The following is a 20,441-nucleotide window of genomic DNA, read 5'->3' on the forward strand; positions in this document are numbered from 1 at the left end:
CTTTTGTCTGGTTTCTTTAGCTCAATGCGGAACTTTAGAGATCCATCCACACAGTTGCATGCGTCAATTCTTAGTTTTTACTTCAGAGCCACCAAAGAGTTACAAGGTGGGACTCACAGGCCAGCATGCGGAAGACAAGCCCTGTGAAGAAGCCACACCGAGCATACAATAATGACACCGATGACACGGCTTCCCAGGGGGGTTCCCCTGTCCACCCAGTGGGCCAGACAACTCCTGGATTTGTCTCCAGCACCAGCCTGGCACCAGCAGGGGCTCTGCCCATCTGTTAGACAATATCAGTCCTTCCAATTGCAGCAAAACCTTCCTCCTCCTCCTGCAGTTCATACCTCACTTGATCGGACCACCAACCACCAAGCTGCCTGGACAGCCCTCAGTTTTCCCTCTTCCTCATCCACCACAGTGGTAACACAAAGTTGATGACTAAACTAATTGATTCTACAATTCTACCTCATAAAAATCTTTCAAAAATCCATATTGTCTCCAGCCACATGACTGTCATTCAAGCCCTTATCATCTCCTACGTGGACTATGATAGCAGCTTCTTAAAAAAAAAAAAAAAAGATTTTATTTATTTATTCATGAGAGACACAGAGGGGTGGGGGCAGAGACACAGGCAGAGGGAGAAGCAGGCTCTATGCAGGGAGCCTGACGCGGGATTCAATCCTGGGACCCCAGGATCATGCCCTGGGCCAAAAGCAGGCACCGAACCGCTGAGCCACCCAGGGATCCCTGATAGCAGCTTAAGTTGCCTCCTCGCCTCCAACCTACACCCCTAACCCCAGCACCATCTCTCCAGTGTCAGCTACCTTTTCAGTGAACAATCTGATCACTACTTAAAAGCTGTCAACGAGATGCTATTGCCTGTAGGACATAAACTCCTTCATGAGGATCGCAGAAACTTTACAATCTGGTCTGACCTCCACTAGACAATTTGGTACGTTTTAAATATTGCTTATCATCTCCCTTTTGATTGTAAGTTCCTCAAAGACAGAAACACCCCACTCATCTCCCTGTCCACAAAGTCTGGCCCAGTGACCAGAACACAACCAATGTTCAAGAAGTATTTTGTTGATTTGATGAGTGACTTGGGAAAGCTTTTCTTTGGAATGGGAGGAGACAGTGCCTCCATGTTACTTATGTCATATTCAGAGCTGAGCCCGTAAGCACTCAGTGGGCTCCCCCAGAAGGCAAGCGATGAAGATAGAGCATTAGCGGTGGGATTCACTGCAAACGAGAAGCCGCTCTTTAACATATGACATGTCCTATAAACGAAGGAGTCTCTTCCTGTAATTACAGACCCAAAGTTACTACCAGGAGACGCTCTGTGTGTGTTCCAAAAAGCCTGCCATTAATTCAAAAACACTTTTGGGATGTTGTCAGAAATACAGTTTTCACAAGAAGGGCAAAAAGGTCAGGCTAATTAAATTTTTAAATATAATTCCTCATGGGCTCAAACTGCATTTCCAGTTTGATCATTCACCTTACTCAGTTTGATTCCAAATGACTAAGGGAGAAAAACTTGCCATCACGGGAAGACGCTGCTGAGAATGCTTGGGAATTCGTTATAAATCCAGACACGTAATCCCACAGGGAAGATTTCCCAGAAGGCATGCATTTTTACATTTACACAGTCATCCAAACTGACAGTTTTGAAAAAAAGTGACAAGGATCTAGATGAGTAAGTCTTAGCAATTTTTAAGATGTAAAAATTCTATTTTACGGGCACTGATGGTGGATTTTTTTTTTTTTTTGATGGTGGATTTTTATATAAACACACGACTGGCGTACACACCCAGGGAGGTTTAGGTGCATGTTTGTTCTGGGCAAATGTGCGTGTGTGCCAACACTGGACACACTCAGGGGTCGGTCCGAGGGCCTTACCACGATGCTCTTGTACATGTTGCCGTTGTTGTCCTCTACACTGATGCGGATTATGCAGGTGTCTTCGTTCTGTTGGTTGTAAACGGGAGGCAGCACTGTCGAGGTAATGGATGTCACAGAGACGGAGCGCTTGTGGATTTTGGGGTTGTTGTTGCAGGACGGAGGGGAGGAGAGGGGGTTGATTAAGGACGACATCCCTGAGGAAGTGGTGTCCATGGAATGGATAGAGGAACACGACGAGGAAGACTCGGAGAGCTGGAGGAGTGAACACAGCCCAGAGGCAGACAGAACTGTTAAGGACCTTGGCCAGTGGTGCGCCTTGCAACTGTCAAAGCAGAGGTAGATGCTGAGATGAGTAAGCATCTCCCCCATGACAGCCCGCAGCACATCACGTCTTGGCCCTGGTGGAAGCACCCTTTGGCAGATGCCTATGAGCGACTCCTCACTTGCCCTGGTCACCCTGCATCCCGCTGAGGACAGACACAGGGCAGCTCTAGCAATGCCCCAGGTTTTAGCTGCTTTTAAGGAAGTGACCAGCAGATGGCAGCAGATACCAGAAGCTAGAAGGAATATGGACCTGCGGAGGTCCGAAGCTTCCCGGCTGGAAGAAAGCCTTACTTACCAACAGTTTGTCCAGTCCTACTGCCTTGAGTGGGGATGCTGCTTAACAAGCCCAACCAAGATCACTTCTATCCTGGCTCCACTTTACAATCAGACTTTGTAGCAGGACAGAAATGTCTGTACTCTTAGAAGTTTCTAAGATAAGGACCACAGATTATATGGGTGCTGCATGGACTATTAGTCTCTGGAAGGTCCCTGGAGATCACCTGGGGGCAGTAGCTTCCTGCTGCTGGGGGACCTGAGGCTAGAGAGAAAACTGCTGGCAGCACCACCATGACCTGCTCCCAAGTTCCCAGAGTCCCACAGCCAGGTTCACACAGCAAGTACATAGCCAGGGCTCAGTCTGAAGTTGATGAGAAGTGGTAAACGAACACAGGACACCACTACCTTTGTGGTGTTTGGCACTGATGTTTGTGATGAGCTTTCACATACCTTATCTCATGTTGCTCTCACAACTATCTTGTGAACAAAATGCAGAGCATTATACAGATAAGGGAAAAAAGACTCAGAGAAATAGTGACCAAAGGGAACACAGCCTATGAGCAGGTTCCATTGCTTTCTACATTTGCTTCTAGAACCAACTGTATACATTTTCACTGTTGTAGATCAAAAACAATTAAGGAACGAGGTGCTACGGTTAATGTGTTTTTCAATTAACTACATGGTTACCTTACCATAAACTATGCAAAATTAATTCCCAAAGAAATAGGATCCCTGAATCCCCCAAGCTGTGTTTAAAAAAAAAAAAAGCCAATCATTAAATTGAATCATTTTAAATATCAATTCTTACTGTAGAAAATTACAAATAATTTCTCAGAGTGTATTAAGCTAAATTATACCACATTAATCCTATCAAATATTTTGGAAGTCATTTAAAAGCTAAATGAATTTAGTACAAATTTAGTACAAATTTTTTCCATACCTGTTTGCCTTTCCATGGAAACAGAGTATAGAAATTTAGAATTCTGAATATCAAGCTTCCAAGTAAAATGTCACTTACTCAGTTTTATTTCCTATGGATTTTTTCTTCCTATGGCATAACTGTACATGAAATCCACCATATGATTAGTTTAATTGGAGCCAGCAAGCTGATTTGACAACTTTAACTGTGACTATCACACAATATGGTTTAGTAACATTTTGGATCTGTTTTTGTAAGTGAATCGGTTCTGTGGCCAATTTGGGGGCTGATGGTGCGTAATTTTAATAGCATCACTTTGCTTGAATGTGCACCACACTGTAGCCTGGACAGTCCATTTTCTCATTATCGGTGCAGTTTTTTCACCTCCCTTTGCCCCTATGTAAATCCCTTTTCCTCTATTAGATTATTCCTAATTTTAATGACCGTTATGATTAAGATACAGCTTTAAAGATGCCTGGGTTACAGCAGCTTTAAATGGACCACCCGATGAAGCCCAGTTCTTATTGAGAATTTATGCTGAGGAGCAAATGTGAAAATAATGTTTAGAAATTATGATCAGGGGGAGGAAGAAAAAGGAATACAAAGTACACTTCACTGAAAAGGGTGACCTCATAGGGTACCACTGGGAAAGGCACAGTGGACATCCTGAAAGCTGCAGGACCCACTGTAGGGAGTAACAATGGAGGTCACTGAGGTCCCTCTATGCAGTGAGCAGCAGCAACCAAGACCTTTCCAGTTGCCATTCAAGGATGCTGGAGCCCAGCAACTACCTGCATTCAAGTCAGTAATGCAGCTTTAAACCCAGAGAAATTCCTGGGTTTCTCTTAGAAAGGTTCATTTAAAGAATAAAAATTCATGACTTGTATAAGACACTGAAGCACCAGTGTGTTTAGGGAGGAGCCAGAAAGGATACAGCAAGAGGTGTGCAAGTGACACACACTGGGCTTCTGAGTAGTTTTCAAAGACATGATCTGGACCTATGCACACATCCAATGCACTGCCAGCAGTGAAGATGTTTCCATCTCTCTTCCTGGACAGGGAGAAATCCCAAAAAGATGCATGCAATAGCTCTACTCTCACTTTTGTATGATGTCTACCATCAGAAGAGGGGGCTACAAAGCACAAGAACTTGTCAACAGGTGAATAATGAGACTTCACTCCAGATTTTAACAAGTTCAACGCTGTATGTCAAGTCATGAAGAATGATTACATCTCTGGTTTAGGAAATATGCTCAAGAAAATAAGGAACAGATTCATAGGTATTTATAGAGCTTTTCTTTCAACATTTGGAGGATGTGTCTCTGGATTTCCAAGTAGAAAGGGAAGAAATCCAGCAGGGGCAGCACCTGAGACATCTCAGCCTGATGAGTCCTGATCCTGGATTGGTTACACTGTGACAAGGTCACTTGAGAGTTCCCATACTGTTGTTTGTAACACAATGTGAAACTGTACACTGACCCCCTTGTAGAATGGCAGATATGAACAATGGAGGAGTTCTTACCTCCAACAGTCCACCTCATTGGCCTATGCATAGGCTAAGGGGTCAACAGTCTCTCCCACAGCAGGTCTGGCTGCCCCAAGTCTCCCCCAAATGGTGCAAGTTCTAGTCATGTCACACTTGAAATCTCTGACTCAAGCTTCTTGATCAACAGATTGAAGCAGATGTGTACAGAAGATTAAGACAAATCTTGTTTCCTTTTTCTTTATAAAGCCATGGAAAACGGAAACTCTCTCTGAGAATTCTTTTATCACCTCTTATTAGTTTCTCTTTTCTGGGACACAGCAGATTTTGTAATCGATACCAATTCCTTATTCTCCTCAGCATCCATGCCCTTTGCCCTGTGACTCCACAGTTCCTCCTATTAGAAGGAGTTCCCTGCCTCATTTATTTATCTGAGATTTGGCCACATGATTTGCTTTGGTCAGTTAATTGTTGGTGGTTATGATCAAAGTAGAGGCTTGATACATACTTGTAGGGTTGGGCTTGCTCTCCTGCTCATTTGTCTTAGCATACTAATAGCATGACCTGGATAGCCTCATTACTCCAAGAAGAATGAGAGGCAGATAGAGCAGACCTGGACCAAATCCATGGCCTTGTGCCAAGGCCAGCCTACATCAACCAACCTGCAGGCACACAAGAGAATAGGGGTTGTTGTTTTAAGTCACTGAGTTTAGGAGTCGTTTCCTATGTAAGATTCTGTGGTAAAAAGCATGTAAGACAAGGTATGACACCAAGAGCCTAACACATCTCTGCCTCTTGACTTTTTACTCCTTCTAAGAAAGTCCTATGCCTACTTAATAAAGTATACTCATGTCACAGGCCACAATCTTTCAGTCACCATTGGATGTGGGTCCAGAACAATATTTCAAAGGCCAGATGAATAAACCAACATGCTTATTGTTTTTAGACCAGTTTCTATAAGGAATAGGTCCTCTGATTGAACTCTGCTTTGATAGCTCTTATAAACATGACTTTCAAAATACTGTAGAGTGATAAACTTGAAAACAGACATCCTCATGTGGCAAACACTAAACTCCATCAGGTATTTAGATTAGGAATTGTGGGAAGGGAATAAGCATATACCTTTTTTTGAGGCTCATCAGGTGTGTCCATGGGAGTGATACAGCCCTCCTCAGCCTCTGAGTGGTTTGACTCGCAGGATGACACACTGACGGAGTCCATGCTTTCGCCAGAGCTCCCACTGGCAGTGGACTTGGGCTGCTCTTTGGTGGGAGTGCTACTGGTAATAATGTCCGACCCCAGAAACAGTCTGGAAAAAACATAATGACAGGCATTTGGGCTCTTACAAATCTGGAATCTATGATTAAGCAAATATTTTGTGTTAAATAACCCCTTAGCTATTTTGTCAATCTTGCATTTTCCATTATTGGAAAATGTTTCCTATAAAGTGTCTAACATCACAGGAAACATCTTATCCAAATAGGTAATTTTCAACCTCAAAGAACACACAGATCGATTAGCTGAATGAGAGGCCATATTAATCTGAGGTCCTTCTAGGTCAATGGTTCTCCATTTTTTAACATGCTGTAGACCACTCTGGTAGGATCAAAATACCATCATCACATCCCTATCACTTCCCACCATAAAATGAGCTACGCATGAGGCTAAGGAAGAAGGCTGGCACTACTTAGGCCAAGAAACCAAGGAGGAAAACTTCTGTCTCCAACAATCCGGTGAACTTACAGTAAGCTAACTGCTTTGTTATAAAACAACTAGAAAAGAAACATTAAAAACGTTTTTAAAGTTGAGCTTGCAAGACAGTAAGGAAAATCCCTACAGGTCATAAATGGAAAGAGAACTGAAAACCAGAAGCAATGTGAGTTAATTCTGCAGCTGCTTTGGATGCAGAGTGGGAAGTACCAATCTTGGTAAACTAGGGATACAGGTTTTAACACAGACACAGACCCAAAGATGAGGGCTTCTGTTTATGTAAGGTGGGGAGTTGAAACCAAAACTCCTTATGCAGAACCAAGACCCTCAAAGGGCTGTACCCATGTAAAAAGATGGGCTAGAAAAATATCTTCCTACTGGCACAGGAAGGCAACGAGGAAGCTTATCTGACTTGGCCTGAGCTTGGGTGAAAGAAAAATGTCTCCCCTGAAATCATGTGTGATCTTGGCCAGCATCTCACTCATATTTGCTACCTATGTGACCTAGGAAGTAGGAACTCTCAGACCAGTAATACTTGTGCAAACTAGAATTAGAAAAAGAAAATCTTTCTGGAGGAATATACCTTCAAATCAGGATGAAGAGGATTTTCTGATAAGGATGAGTTCATAATACAAAATTACAAAATACACCTAAGGAAATATTCCACACAAAGAGAGTCAAACAAGCGTAACAAACAGGAGGTTTAGACTCCTGAGGACTTCAGAACTTCTGACCTACAAGACTTGTCAGAAAAAAAACCCTAATAATTTAGTCATTAATTTGACAAATATTTGAGTGTCTACCATGGGCCAAGGTATAAAATAAATATGCTTAAGATATTAAAGACATAAGAAAAGAAATTGAAAACAAGAGTTAAGAACAAGATCCTGACAAAAGAACAGGAAGACAATTTGAAAAATAAAATTCACTTCTAGAGTGAAAAATATAGTGACTTAAATGAAACTTGGTGGAAAGATTAAATAAACGAAGAGAAAAATTGGAACAAGATGACAGATCTGATGAAAATCTTCAGAAATCAGCATCAAAATATAGAGACACAGAAATAAGAAAGGTTAACAAAAGGCATGGAGACTGGAATAAGAAATGCTGACATATGTGTAAGAAGAGAAGACAATTGGGAGAATGGAAGAGTGACCTTATCTGAGAAGATTCCAGAACTAATGAATCCTCAGACCCAAGAAGTATGTCTTGAATAGAATAAATAAGACTCAATCCTCACTTTAACTATCTAATGGTATATCAGACAAAAGTAGTTCTTAAAAGCAACAAGGGGGGGGCATAATACAAAGGAATAGTAAGTAAACAAATACCAGACATCTCAAAAACAACAACAGAAGTCAGAAGAGAGGGAATAATGTCTTCAAAGTGCTGAGTGAAATGAATGGTCCTCCTTGAATCCTTTTTATTTTATTAAGATTTTATTTATCATGAGAGACACACAGAGTGAGGCAGAGACACAAGCAGAGGGAGAAGCAGGCTCCATGCAGGGAGCCTGACGCGGGACTCAATCCCGGGTCTCCAGGATCATGCCCTGGGCTGAAGGTGGTGCTAAACCGCTGAGCCACCTGGGCTGCCCTCCTCCTTGAATTCTATACCCAGCTAACAGAATTCGGAGAGTGAGCACCAAATAAAGATGTTCTCAGACAGAGACGGAGAGGGTTTACATTAATAGATGACATGGAAAGGAGTAAAAGGAGGGAGAGATAAGAGGCAAGAAGGAAAGGCATGTAAAGAAGTTAGCAAATGCAGCCAACCCCAAACAAAGCACTGACTGTATAAAACGACAGTAGAAACAATAGTAGAAAAGTAGCTTCATTTTTCATTAACTATTTCAGGAATTACATGATCAAATTCTAAGACCTGAAGCACATCTTTGTTCTGCTTCATCTCTACCCCACCACCTCTTGCCCCGTTTTCTATGTTGTCTCCTTTCTGGGACCTCCAAGCACTACTGGGCCAAAGGGGAAAGAGCTAAACTCTGATCACAATTCACAGGAGAAAAAATGACGCCGCTGTTGTACTCCTCCATGAATTATGAGGAGAAGACCTTTGAAGGCTGTGGACTCGTGGTCCTCGGCCCATCTTCTGAGAGTCTGGCTTAGAATGAAATTGTTCAAAGGGTAAATAAAAAAGGTTCTTCCATTTGTATAAATCTCTGAGGTCAATTCTGCTTTGTAAAGGTTAATTCTGGCGCAATAGTAGGCATCTCCAACCTTCAGACCAAGCACACCTTCCACTAAGGCCCCCCAAATTCTTTCCAGACTCTTTGGAAAATGGGTCATTAAATGTGAGGAGGGCAGAAAGTACATTTTACACATTTTTTAAAATGCCAAGATCACAAAACATTTTGGGAATCGATAGGTATACAAACTCCTTTATATGTACAAGAAATATGATGAGTGGCAATGTGGCCTGTTTTATTCACGATAAATGTTCAAACTCAACTGGAGACACCAAAGGTTAAACTCAAGCATCTTGGCAAGATTTCACCAAGGAGACATGTATTTGATGTCTACCCACTTTATGCAGGACACTGCACCGTGACAATCCTGCTTCTTCTGGTTTCATGTGAACGTCCCTTCATTCACATGCCAGAGTTGGTGCAGAAAGAGGACCCAGGGGTGCTAGAGTCCCCAGCACAATACATATGGACAGCTACGCTGGAGAAGGTAGTGGGAAGTAGTTACGTAAAAATGTGTCTGCAGTGGCTACTGCCTACGGATGGGGAAGGAAAAGCAAGAGAGCAAAAATACTAGCACTTAGGATTGGATCTACCTGTGCAGACCTCTGACTGTCATAGCAGGTCCAGAAATTTCTAATTATTTCTGATGCAGAGGACCACCAAGATGCCTGGCATTCCTTGACTACCTTGTCAGGGAGCCTGAGTCCCTGTGTAGGTACCAATCTTAGCAGCTGACAAGACTTGGTCAGGCCCTGGGGTTATCTCAAAAGAGAGATCATTCTCCTCCATGATTGCAATGAGGAAAAGATAGCAAGATACTATGGAAAATTCTATAGGAGTCAATCTACAAGCTCATAAATCTAGAGTTCAGGAGGGCCCAGTTAGGCATCTAAACAGAGAGAGGTCTGGCAAGAGATCAAGATTACCTTTAAAATGCTTTCTATACAATCACACGGCCCAAAGTCATCTTCACATGTCACCTGATATCAGGTGGAAGCCCAAGCTGCTTCTATAAGTGGGACATCATGCCATCACACCCAGTAAGGACTTTCATATGTCACATCGGGGAATATGGCAATATCCAAGTTCATGTGCCACGCCTGCTTCTATGTCCCACTGTGATTCACTGAGGTAGGTGGATAGACAGTGCTGGAAAGCATCAAAAACCCACAGAAACAGTCAGAATCCTGACCCCCTCCCCCCCCCCCAAAAAAAAAGATTCAAAAAGACAGTAGCAGAAAGTTGTTTCTTAAAAAAATAATGGTAGCTTTCCAGGTACCCTCTGAGAGCGAGGCAGCATTTGAGGGGTGTGACAACCCCACCAGTCCTAAAACAACCCATTGAGATGGACATGACGGTCCCTTTCTCACAAACGATGACACAGACACATAAGTTCACACAGCAGATAAGTGGTGGAGTTGGGGTCTATTAGGTCAGTATGGCTCCCAAGCTACCCTGCTACAAAAACCTGTTCAATATTCCCTAATCACTGTGCTTGCTTGTCCCTGGCCAACACCCACTGGGACACCCAAAAGATCAGACACAGGAACAGGTCTTCAAAGGGAAGAGCAAATTGACTAATCAAATGACAATCCTTGCTTCCTTGCACTGACTTCTTGAAGCCTTCATTGGGTTCATTAGTCTGATGTCCCTCAGAGTCTAATGTCTAAGAGATCAACTTGGTGACATAGACTCGGCCCCTTGAGGCTCTTCTGTAAAAATGGCTACCGTGAAAGCACAGGTTCTTATTAAGCTACCAGTTTCTCATTCTTCCCTCCCACCCTCTGCACCCTGTCCCTCCCTTCTCTTCTCCCTCCTCCACTGTTTACCTACTGCTCCAATCTTTCCTTCCTCTCTCCCTCAGAAAGTATTTTTCCCACAGGCAATATGGCAAGAAGGTTACAAGTTTGGCTCCATGGCCAAACCCTGGGTTTGAATCCAGATCTTCCAATAACTAACACACTGGTTCCCCTCTCTGTGCCTTACTTTCCTGGTTTATAAAGTTGGTATAACAGTAGGACCTACCACTTAGGCTATTTTGTGGATTGGATGAGGTGTGTTGTTCTTAAAATGGTGTTGGCACATGGCCCGATTTATTCTTTTGATAAATATTAATTATCTACTGTGTGCCAGGCATAGATAAACTGTAGGTTTTGGGGATATAGCAATGAACAAAAAACAGATGTACACACCTGCCTTCGTGGAGTCTGCATTCTAGATAATAAACAGATACACACAACCTACAGTATGTCAGGTGGAGGTAAAGGCAATGGAGAAATTCAAAGCAGGTGCAGGTGAGAGAGGGTGCCATGGGCAGGTAAGGTGGATATGTTATGGTATTAAATAAGGTGGTCAGGGGAAGGCTCACTGAGAAGGTGACATTTCAACAAACCTCTGAAGGGAGTGAGGAGTGAGTCATTTGGCTATCTGGGGAACAGTGCTCTAAGCAGAAGAAATGGCACGCCTAGCATATTGGGAGAGGTCTGGGTGGCTGGAATGCAGAGTATAGTGAGCCGGGAAAGATCAGGACAGACAGGTATGGGATGGGCAGGCAGGGCTGGGACAACACTGCAGGTCCTGAAGAGTCCTGAGGGCCACTGTAAGGACTCCTGCTTTCACTCAAAGGGAGACAGGTATCATGAAGTTAGCTGTGGAGTGTCTTGCCCGCCTGGCACTGAGTAGGGCACACAGCCATGCGTATGTTCCACTGTAGGAAAGAGCCAGTATGACTGAGAGGGATAGGGGTGGGCAGAAGCATCAGAGAGAGAAAAAAAAAATAAAAATAAATAAACAAACAAACAAACAAGCAAGCAAGCAAGCATCAGAGAGGGTGCTTTCTCAGGATGTAACACTGTTGCCTGCATCTGAAGGAGCCAGCCACAGAGAACGAGCATGCCAGGCCAAAGAAACATCATGTGCAAAGGCCCTGAAGCAGGAGCAAGCCTGGGGCAGTTGGTGGATGGCTGCAAGATTGGCATGGCTGGATTCTGGTGAACAAGGGGGAAGGCTGCATTGAGGGGAAGGTGGCCAAGAAGACTGCAGGAAGGTCATGAAAGTCCTCCTAAGCAAGGCTAAGGAGTCTGGGTGCTATTTTCAAATAAAACCATTAAAGGGGGACGCCTGGGTGGCTCAGTGGTTGAGCATCTGCCTTTGGCTCCAGGCGTGATCCCACGGTCCCAGGATCGAGTCCTGCATCAGGCTCCCCGCATGGAGCCTGCTTCTCCCTCTGCCTGTATCTCTGCTTCTCTCTCTGCATCTCTCATGAATAAATAAATGAAATATTAAAAAAAAAAAAACCAGGAGAGGCTTTTTTAAGCAAGAAAGTGGTATAATCTGGTGAACGTTTTAAGAGGTTACCAGACTATTTGGTGGAGAATGCGCTGTTGAGGCAAGGCTGGGGCCAAAGCCGATACGGCCATTGGGAGAGCCGGTCCAGGCTGGGAGATGATGGTGCTTTGTACCAGAGAGAACAGTGCAGAAGGAGGAAGAGATTCAGAAAGTTCACGACAGAAGGTCAACCCCTCAATCAGGGAGGGAACTGCTCTTCACTTTTGTCCTGGCTCAGGGCCTCGGTATTAAATACCCTTCCTCTCTCTGACTCTCGGGCCCCAAGATCCCCGGGCGACACTCACAGACTGAGCCTCTTCACCATGCTCTTGCGCGGCTTGGGCGAGGTGGCGCTGGCATCAGCAGCTGCTTCGATCTCACAGGACAGGGCATAGCTGGGGAAGAGGAGGGAGCTCGTGAGGTCAGAGCTTGAGAATGAAGAACAGGCTGAAATTCACACGATTTGCCGATTTTGTTTTAGAGGAAGTCTCTGATCATTAAAAGAGTAAAGATGTATATACCATGTTGTTCCACCACCAGCGTCAGAGCGGATGGACTGAATGACCAGATTCTACAAATTTACACATGTGCCCCCTGCTCTAATCCCCAGACGGAGACCCTTTGGTGCCACATGCCTCAAAAGAGGGATTTGTGCACTTTGGCAGCATCAAAGGCCGACTCCACTCTGTTTCCTGATCATTCTCATCCCACTACTAAGCCAGGGAGAGAATGATTTCTTGTCTGCTACCTCCCTTCATTACTCTGTGTGTGGGGGGCACATGTGCTCAACTTCCTATCTAGGAGAAACGAAAGAAGAGACTTTTGCAAACTGTTTAATCTTGAGTGAACAGACATAGGCAGTTATATTATTGGTAAAGATATTTGAATAGGATTTTTAATTGCCAAAACATCCTAATTTAAAATGCTCCAAGTTCAGACATCTACCTGCCAGGCAGAAATAACTTCCATAAGCACAAGAGGGATCTAGAGCTGACTTGAAATGTCTTTTATGAAAGCTCATAACTCTAACTAATAGATGTATTTGGCTCTGGGTAGGTGTGGAAGGGTAAGTGTGTTGACTAATAGCTTAAGCTGTTAATTATGTGTACTTTTTTTTAAAATCTAAAGCTATGTCCAGGTGTTTGCTCATGTGTGGGTATTCATTGATAAAGGAATTTTCCAAATATTAACTTAAGCTCTAGAGGTGGTGGTAAATAGGAAGAAAAAAATGGGATATATTTAGCAAGATTCCTCTAACCATTAAAAAGTCAATTTTTACAATTAACAAAATTTTAATTATTACAGCTAATACTGTGAGCCTAGACTCTCTGATTCTGAACACCAGCCATGGTATGCATGTCCCATTTGTGAGAAGGATGTACATCTAGAGAGAAAGTTAACTCATAGAAACCGATCATCAGACCAGAAATGTAAGGTGAGGCAGTAACTGCTTTATTTTCTACATGGTAAAGATAAAAATTTTTACCAACTAATGAGTACTAAAACACAGGTTTTGTTTTAATGTAATAGGACCAATCTACTCTGGGATTTAAAAAAAGAGCTCTGAAATCATCTATCTTCTGAGGGAACTGAGGCTTACAGAGGTTATATGATTTGCCCCCACATTATACAACAGCCTTGAGAGCTTAGATTGTAGAGTCAAGAAGACTAAATTCTATCACTAACTAGTTCAGTTACTCTCTGAATCTCAATTTCCTCATTGGCAAAATTCGTATTTTGCTGTCAATTTTGCTCTCCCTGATGATAAACTTTCAAGGAAATCCCCTGGTCTATGGCAGGGGTTAGCAAATATTTTCTGTAAAGGACCAGATGGCAAATATTTTAGGCTTTGCAGGCTATATGGTCTCTCTTCCAACTACTTAACTGTCTTTAAAGCATGAAAGCAACCATAAATAAGATGTAAATGAATGGGCTGTATTCCAATAAAACTTTATTTATGGATTCTAAAACTTGAATGTCAAATAACTGTTCCATGTTACAATCCTCTTTTTTTTTTTTCCAACCATTTAAAAATATAAAACATGTGGTGGGCTGGATATGGTCTGTAGACTCTAATCTGCTGGACCATGGGACAGACTACGTCCCTTCTGGGCGGACATTCAAGGCACTGGAGTTAATGTACTTTTGCTTGCTTGTCAATCATGATTTTGAAATCTGTCCCATCCACAACAGAGTTCTGTTCTTCCAGATGCCAACCACTTCAAGCCACCAAGCTGTTGTTCATGTTCTTCCCTCTGTCTGGAATGTTCTTCTCCAGTTCTCCTGGTGAAATCCTGTTTCTCCTTTGCAGCCTAACCCAAACGTTCACACCTTACTGATTATCTTCCCTACTTCCCCCGTCCTTGGCCAAATTGTTTCTGCCTATAGATCCTATAGCACTTTAGTTACCTGCCCCACCCCCCCATATTTCAATTCTTCATGAGTCTGTCTCTCCTTCCCAAATGCAAGCTCCTTGGAAATTGGTACCAATTAACAAAAATGACAAACGTGGTGACGATGGGGTGGTAGTGGTGGTGGTGACGATGAGGATGGTGATCAGCACTTAAACAATGCTTTTCCAAATAGGACTTCATTTGATCCTCACAAACATTTTATAGAGAGTATCCTGAAGATAATGAAGAATATGTAATATGTGACTTGCTCAAGATTTTAAAGATCAATAAATGGTAGAGCAAGAATCTGAAAGCACATCTTCTGATGCCATCAATTCAGCCTTTCCTGCTATACCATTACCCTTTGAAAACTGAGGATCTAGAATCTAGTAGCTTCTCACTAAATAGCTGCTGAATAAATGGCCAAATAAGGAAAAGGAGATAGTGTTCCTCTCTCCAACACCATAGCTCCACCCTGATGGGCAATATGTGGACCTACCTCTCCTCCTCTGTTAGAAGCTGCTGCCTCTGGAACCACTGGATGAACTTTGGGTCTGGTGTCATACAATAGCTGTTGCAGGCAGACTGCAAGAGCTTTATCTGGGCAATCACTTCAAATTCCTACAGCAGACAGAACACCAAAAGAGAGTAAATAATAAGGCCAACCAAATGTATCTTTTTTCAGTATGAAGACACAACACAATTAAAATAAACAATGGCAAAAACCAATGAGGAGGACTCGAAGTACTGTCTTTCTTAGAAATAAAAGAACTGAATAACTTAACAATTCTAACTCTGAATCTCTGAGGTCTTTGTATGCTTGTCAATCCTCCCTTCTCCTTGAAAAAGCAATTTATATGACCAAAAACAGGCTAGCAGAGCAACCCAAACTAGTTATTATCGAAAGCCACAGTGGCTTCCTTTTTTATGTTTTCATTCTAGGGATAGAAAATTTATTTTTTTTAAAGCTGCATACTTCTAAGGTATATTTTAAATTTCCATTTCTATTTCCTAAAAGATAAAGAAAAAAATTACTGTAAGTCAGGAAGCTCTGAAGTGCCCCATCCTCATCTTCTTCAATCCTGACCCCGCAGTAAATAAGTTTTGGTAGAGATGAATATGTAAGCATTCTAGGGCCTCATAAACTTGAATGTTTGGATTTCCCGAATCCTTGGGTTTTTACAACTCCAGTAAATCCTGTAACTAAATCTTTTAAGGCTCATGAGAGAAGCAAGTACATAATTATGTCCAAAATTATTTATACTTCTTTAGATGTTTCAATAAAGTTTTTTTTTAAGGCAGCAAAGAGTGTAAGCTTTAGCTTTAGGTTTTATACTCAAATTTTCCCAAAGTCTTAAAAGGAAAGAGAGTACCAGCCAGGGTTATTCTGAAGTTAAAGGACAAAGATGGGTAAAACTCTGGAGGCCAATGAGTGAATTTGTTTCATCATCACAGGACATGACAGAAGAAACTCAACAATGGGCAGGTTCTATGGGCATCACCTTCCCATCCAATGACTTCAGCTCTTGGTCTCAATATCCTCAAGAAATATCTATCATCATGCTAGAGAAGAAAGTATTTGTCTATGTTAGCATATCTTGCTACTAACGAGCTCAGTTTGATTGGTTCCCAAAGTTTTGGTTTTAACTCAATTGTCATTTCCTCCTGGAAGTTTCCCTGACCCCACAAATTGGGGTTAGATTCCCCTCCTACATCTTCCTGTGATACTCACTACTTCTGCTCAGCAGGACTTATCAGCTGTACTTGCCTACCTTCCTCCTGGACTGTGACGTATCTGAGGGCAGGGAGCAGCAGGCTTTCTCTACAGCGATTCTCAAACCTATCAGAGTGCTTAGCCCATGTGAGGCATGCCATCAATATTTGAGGAATGAAAGAGTGAATGAGTGAGTAAGGTTCCTTACTCTTGAGTGCTATGGGGTGCAGGCATTCCTTTGCTCATTAAGTTTCCTTTGTATCATTTAAGTACCTATTGAAACACACAATTTTTACACTAAAACTACAGCAAAATTTCAAAGCTCTGTTTTCTCTTTTTGTGCTGTGCAAAACCATCCACTGTCCTCACCACAGAAAAATTCAGAACACCAAAAGAGAACACCTTCCCATGCTGACAGGAAAGGAATTATCCACATATAACGGTGAACACCCTTTCCTCTCCATCTTTATTAACTCTTCATCATCTTTACTAACTCTTCCATATGTCATTTACTCTTTCAAAACCCCTATTCCTCCATAGGATGAACCTGGTGTTGCCGAGGCTGACTACAAGGAAGAGAAGAGGAGGGGTGAGGAAAGAAATGTGGGCTTTGCAGCAGCAGGACAGATCTCATCCCTGCTCCACTACCAGGCAACCCTCAGTCCCGTTATCCTGTCTCTCTCGGGGCAAGTTTCCATACCTGGGAATCGAGGTAGATAAAAACTATTTCATGGCACTCTGGAGGAGAAGTACACAGGATTGCACAAGGCACAATTGCATGTAAGTGCTTGATAAATGTCAATTCTTTTTTTTCTTTTTTTGCCTCTATAAAAAAAGCCTAAGTCCTTGCTTCATTTTTTTTTTTTTTTTCATGCTCAGGTGAAATAAAATGGAACACTACAGCCAAGGCCTCTACTTACCCTTCTCCTTTTCTCAAAGTTTATCAGCCCACCCTGAAATGAAAAATTAATAAATAGTGTCAAACCAAGCTACTTTGAAATACAGCCCCTTTACTACATCTCATAAAAATATGTCAGAGGGATGATAAAGTCACAATTATTAATGACACTGCAATTACAGCTGCTATGTAGAAGAGTAGCACCATTTGCTTCATGAAAAATACTATTTTAATTATAACAGGACAGGATAGGCGGACAGCCTTCTTATAAGATGTCCAAAACCAACTAAAATAGTCATGATAAGGAAGTTACGATTCAGAATCCAAGTACATTTCATAGCCAGTTAGGGCAAACGCTCGAGTAAATGTTCCACTTTATTTCTTAACCAAAAAGCAACAAAAACAGATGGTCATTGACTCATCCTGGAAACCAAATTGTCAATGGTTTATCAAAAGGGAAGTGGCTTCTACATAGCCTTGTGAAAAGTTAAGTTTCAATTCTTCATCCCCCAGCTCCTGTTCTCAGTAGGCTGAATTTAACTTCTAAATCATTGGTCACTCCCCGCAAAATTCCCCAGTGCTAATGAATGTTTCCTGAGATAAGCTGAGACAGGGGGTGTGAAGAGACAGAGCTCGGGAAATGCAAAACATGAGCACACCCACAACATTATGATGAGCTTGGAGGTAGGTTCGGAGGTAGGTTCATGCAGAAGGGCTACTAGGCCTGCTAACTCTCATAGAGGAAAAGTAGACTCATGGCACGTTGACAGCCAGGGAGGTGACGGAAACTTAGATATACAGCAATCCTTACATCTCATTTCAAATGTCAAATTTCCTCTCCACTTAATAGATTTTTTAAGATTTTATTTATTTATTCATGACAGAGAGAGATAGACAGACACACAGGCAGAGGGAGAAGCTGACTCCATACAGGGCGCCCGACGTGGGACTCGATCTGGGGTATCCAGGATCACGCCCTGGGCCTAAGGCGGCGCTAAACCGCTGAGCCACCCAGGCTGCCCCTCTCCACTTAATATTTGATTACAGCTACTAACTCATAGCTTAAATTTCACTTCTCTTCCCACAGAGAGGGAAAGAACACACACAGGAGAGAAAGCACAAGAGTGCCTCAGGGCAGGTGACTATATGAACAAAGGAAAGAGTAATTAAATATCCAGATCTGACCACCTCTCTACCCTACCAAGGAGACGGTTAGGGCGAATCACCTCCTCAGCCCTACCTGCCGAAGTGCTCCTCTAGGACTTTCTCAAACCCACTCCTTCACTCCTGCCCTCCCCACCCCCTGCCCTCCCAACCCCCATCACTCCTGCCCTCCCCACCCCCACACATGGAACTCGCTGTACCCTCCCTTCATCTCTCGCTGCACTTCTGTTTGAATTCCTAGTATTTCCACAGTCCCTGCAGCTTTGATATATAGCTTCCACTGGCTTGTGAGCCACTATTGGTGTTACTCTTCCTTGTATTTGGCACAGCACCTGACACAGTGCTGTGTAAATAATGGGCCCTCAACAGACACTGATAAAATCAATTTCTCCCTTGGGCATCCAAGTCGCCACCTGCATACAACTCACCTCAATGTAGTCCTGAAGAGCCGTGTCAAGCATGGTGAGGTCAGTCAGGAAGGTGCCCAGGTAGGGCACAGTTCCCTGCATCACACCCTGAGGAGCAAGCACAGCAAAACAGACATTAAGAAAAAGTTGAAGGGTTTCGATAGCCTCCACGCTGGAGCAAATGTACCTACTGCTGGCTAAACTGGGCAAGATCCCATTCACAGATGAAAGCAGCAACCTCTGAACTGAAGGTGTCATCCTCCACAACTGAAATTTTTAAAATTGTTAAAAAGGATGGGAATTCCGTTATCACCTAATCTCTAACTTCGAAAGTTAGGAAAACAGGCCTCAAAGCCAGGAGAGCATACAAGTTATGTTCAAGAGTGTTCACAGAGGATTCATATTTTGCTTACACAGTTTCAAGCGATGCCTGTTCTCTTTCAGAGTGTGCGGATACTCCTGGTGGTTTGGAGAGGCCTCACCAGTGGTAAAGGTGGGTGACTGTACACTGAGGAAGAGTGTGACCCACAAGAGCATGGGATGTCACTTATTAAAATGGCCTCTTGGGTGGCTCAGTTGGTTAAGCAACTGCCTTTGGCTCAGATCATGATCTCAGTGGTCCTGTAACTCCACAATAAAAAGTTTGGTTTTTAAAAATTGTCCCTTGGAAATGAAGGCTGAATCACTTCAGCTGCAGGTATATACATGGTATTAATTTCATAAAACTTTCTTTGAGATCATCTCAATTCTCCATAAGGCCACTGAGGTACTAGCCTTTCTAAAGAGAAAATAAAAAGTGGCTGCCATGGATACCTTCTCCTCACTTCCATTCAGGCACTTGGGAAATTCTGGAAGGAAACAGAATCCCAGCCAGGGCAGGCCCAGGTTGTTCAATGTGAGGTTGGCTGTCTCCTTGCCCAGAGCTGACTGGAGAGGTTCACCCCGAGGACTCACTCTCAGGGGCAGTTTGTCCTCCTCTGTTATGTGCACAAGGTCTCATCCTGAACTAAAATAATCTTTTTTTTTTTTTTTAGCAGCTATTTTTAACTTGTCTTTGAACAACCAAAGAAAGTCTGAAATGCTGTAAAATGTTTTATCAGCTTTATGGCACAGAAGAGTCCTATCATTCAAAAACAACATTTGTGATTTATGTCCAGCCTTCCAAAGAAGGAGAAAATCCTCCCAAAACGAGGATAAGGAGATATAGAGGTTGCCAGTGTCTAATCCCCTCTCTGGTTTTCCCCCTTCCATGCTAAAAGGAGAATTTTTGAAATAAAGCCTTAAGATAATGCTAAAGATAGTAACTATCTTTCAGTCTTAAGGAGGGAGGTATGTCCTTTGAGTATGGAAAAATGAGGTTTGGTTAGTCCTTGGGATTAGTATGGGGAGCTGGAAAATGGACAGAGGTTTTCAAACAAATGAAAAGATCTTCCAGTACATAGACCAAGTCCTCCTGGGAGCAGACACCCTTTCCTCAGCACCCATGTCCTAGGCCACCGTGCACCCAAAGTTGACTTCAGTAGGCATTCCCAGGAGGTCTCAAGGCCCCGGGGCAGCAGCTCCTAAGGGCAGGAGTTCATGGAGGAGGACAGTAAGAGAGAAGGAAGTCTCCCTACTGCAGATTTTGCTCCCTACCTCTAGAAGAAAGAATATTCCAGAGAACGCTATGATTTGTGACTGTTAGTGTTGATTTCCCACTGGATCAAATGGGAGTGATG

The 20,441-nt window shown here is 42.9% G+C and overlaps 1 protein-coding gene and 1 long non-coding RNA gene across 4 annotated transcripts in view; one reads left to right on the forward strand and one right to left on the reverse strand.

The window, feature by feature from the left end:
* Positions 1-20,441, reverse strand: part of RGL1 (ral guanine nucleotide dissociation stimulator like 1) — a 249,980-nt gene that overhangs the window by 7,729 nt on the left and 221,810 nt on the right. For all 3 annotated transcript variants that reach the window (XM_072830925.1, XM_072830923.1, XM_072830924.1), the window contains 6 exons: positions 18,745-18,831; positions 17,175-17,207; positions 15,040-15,161; positions 12,453-12,542; positions 6,030-6,216; positions 1,903-2,157 (listed from right to left, as the gene is read on the reverse strand). In XM_072830925.1, the coding sequence (XP_072687026.1) occupies positions 1,903-2,157; positions 6,030-6,216; positions 12,453-12,542; positions 15,040-15,161; positions 17,175-17,207; positions 18,745-18,831 (774 nt within the window). The remainder of the gene's footprint in view (positions 1-1,902; positions 2,158-6,029; positions 6,217-12,452; positions 12,543-15,039; positions 15,162-17,174; positions 17,208-18,744; positions 18,832-20,441) is intronic.
* On the forward strand, positions 16,028-19,378 carry LOC140635782 (uncharacterized). Its single transcript, XR_012033110.1, has 3 exons — positions 16,028-16,444; positions 16,795-17,034; positions 19,168-19,378. It is a non-coding gene; the product is annotated as an uncharacterized lncRNA (long non-coding RNA).

The sequence above is a fragment of the Canis lupus genome, chromosome 6, assembly GCF_048164855.1.
Source record: "Canis lupus baileyi chromosome 6, mCanLup2.hap1, whole genome shotgun sequence".
Classification (NCBI taxonomy): domain Eukaryota; kingdom Metazoa; phylum Chordata; class Mammalia; order Carnivora; family Canidae; genus Canis; species Canis lupus.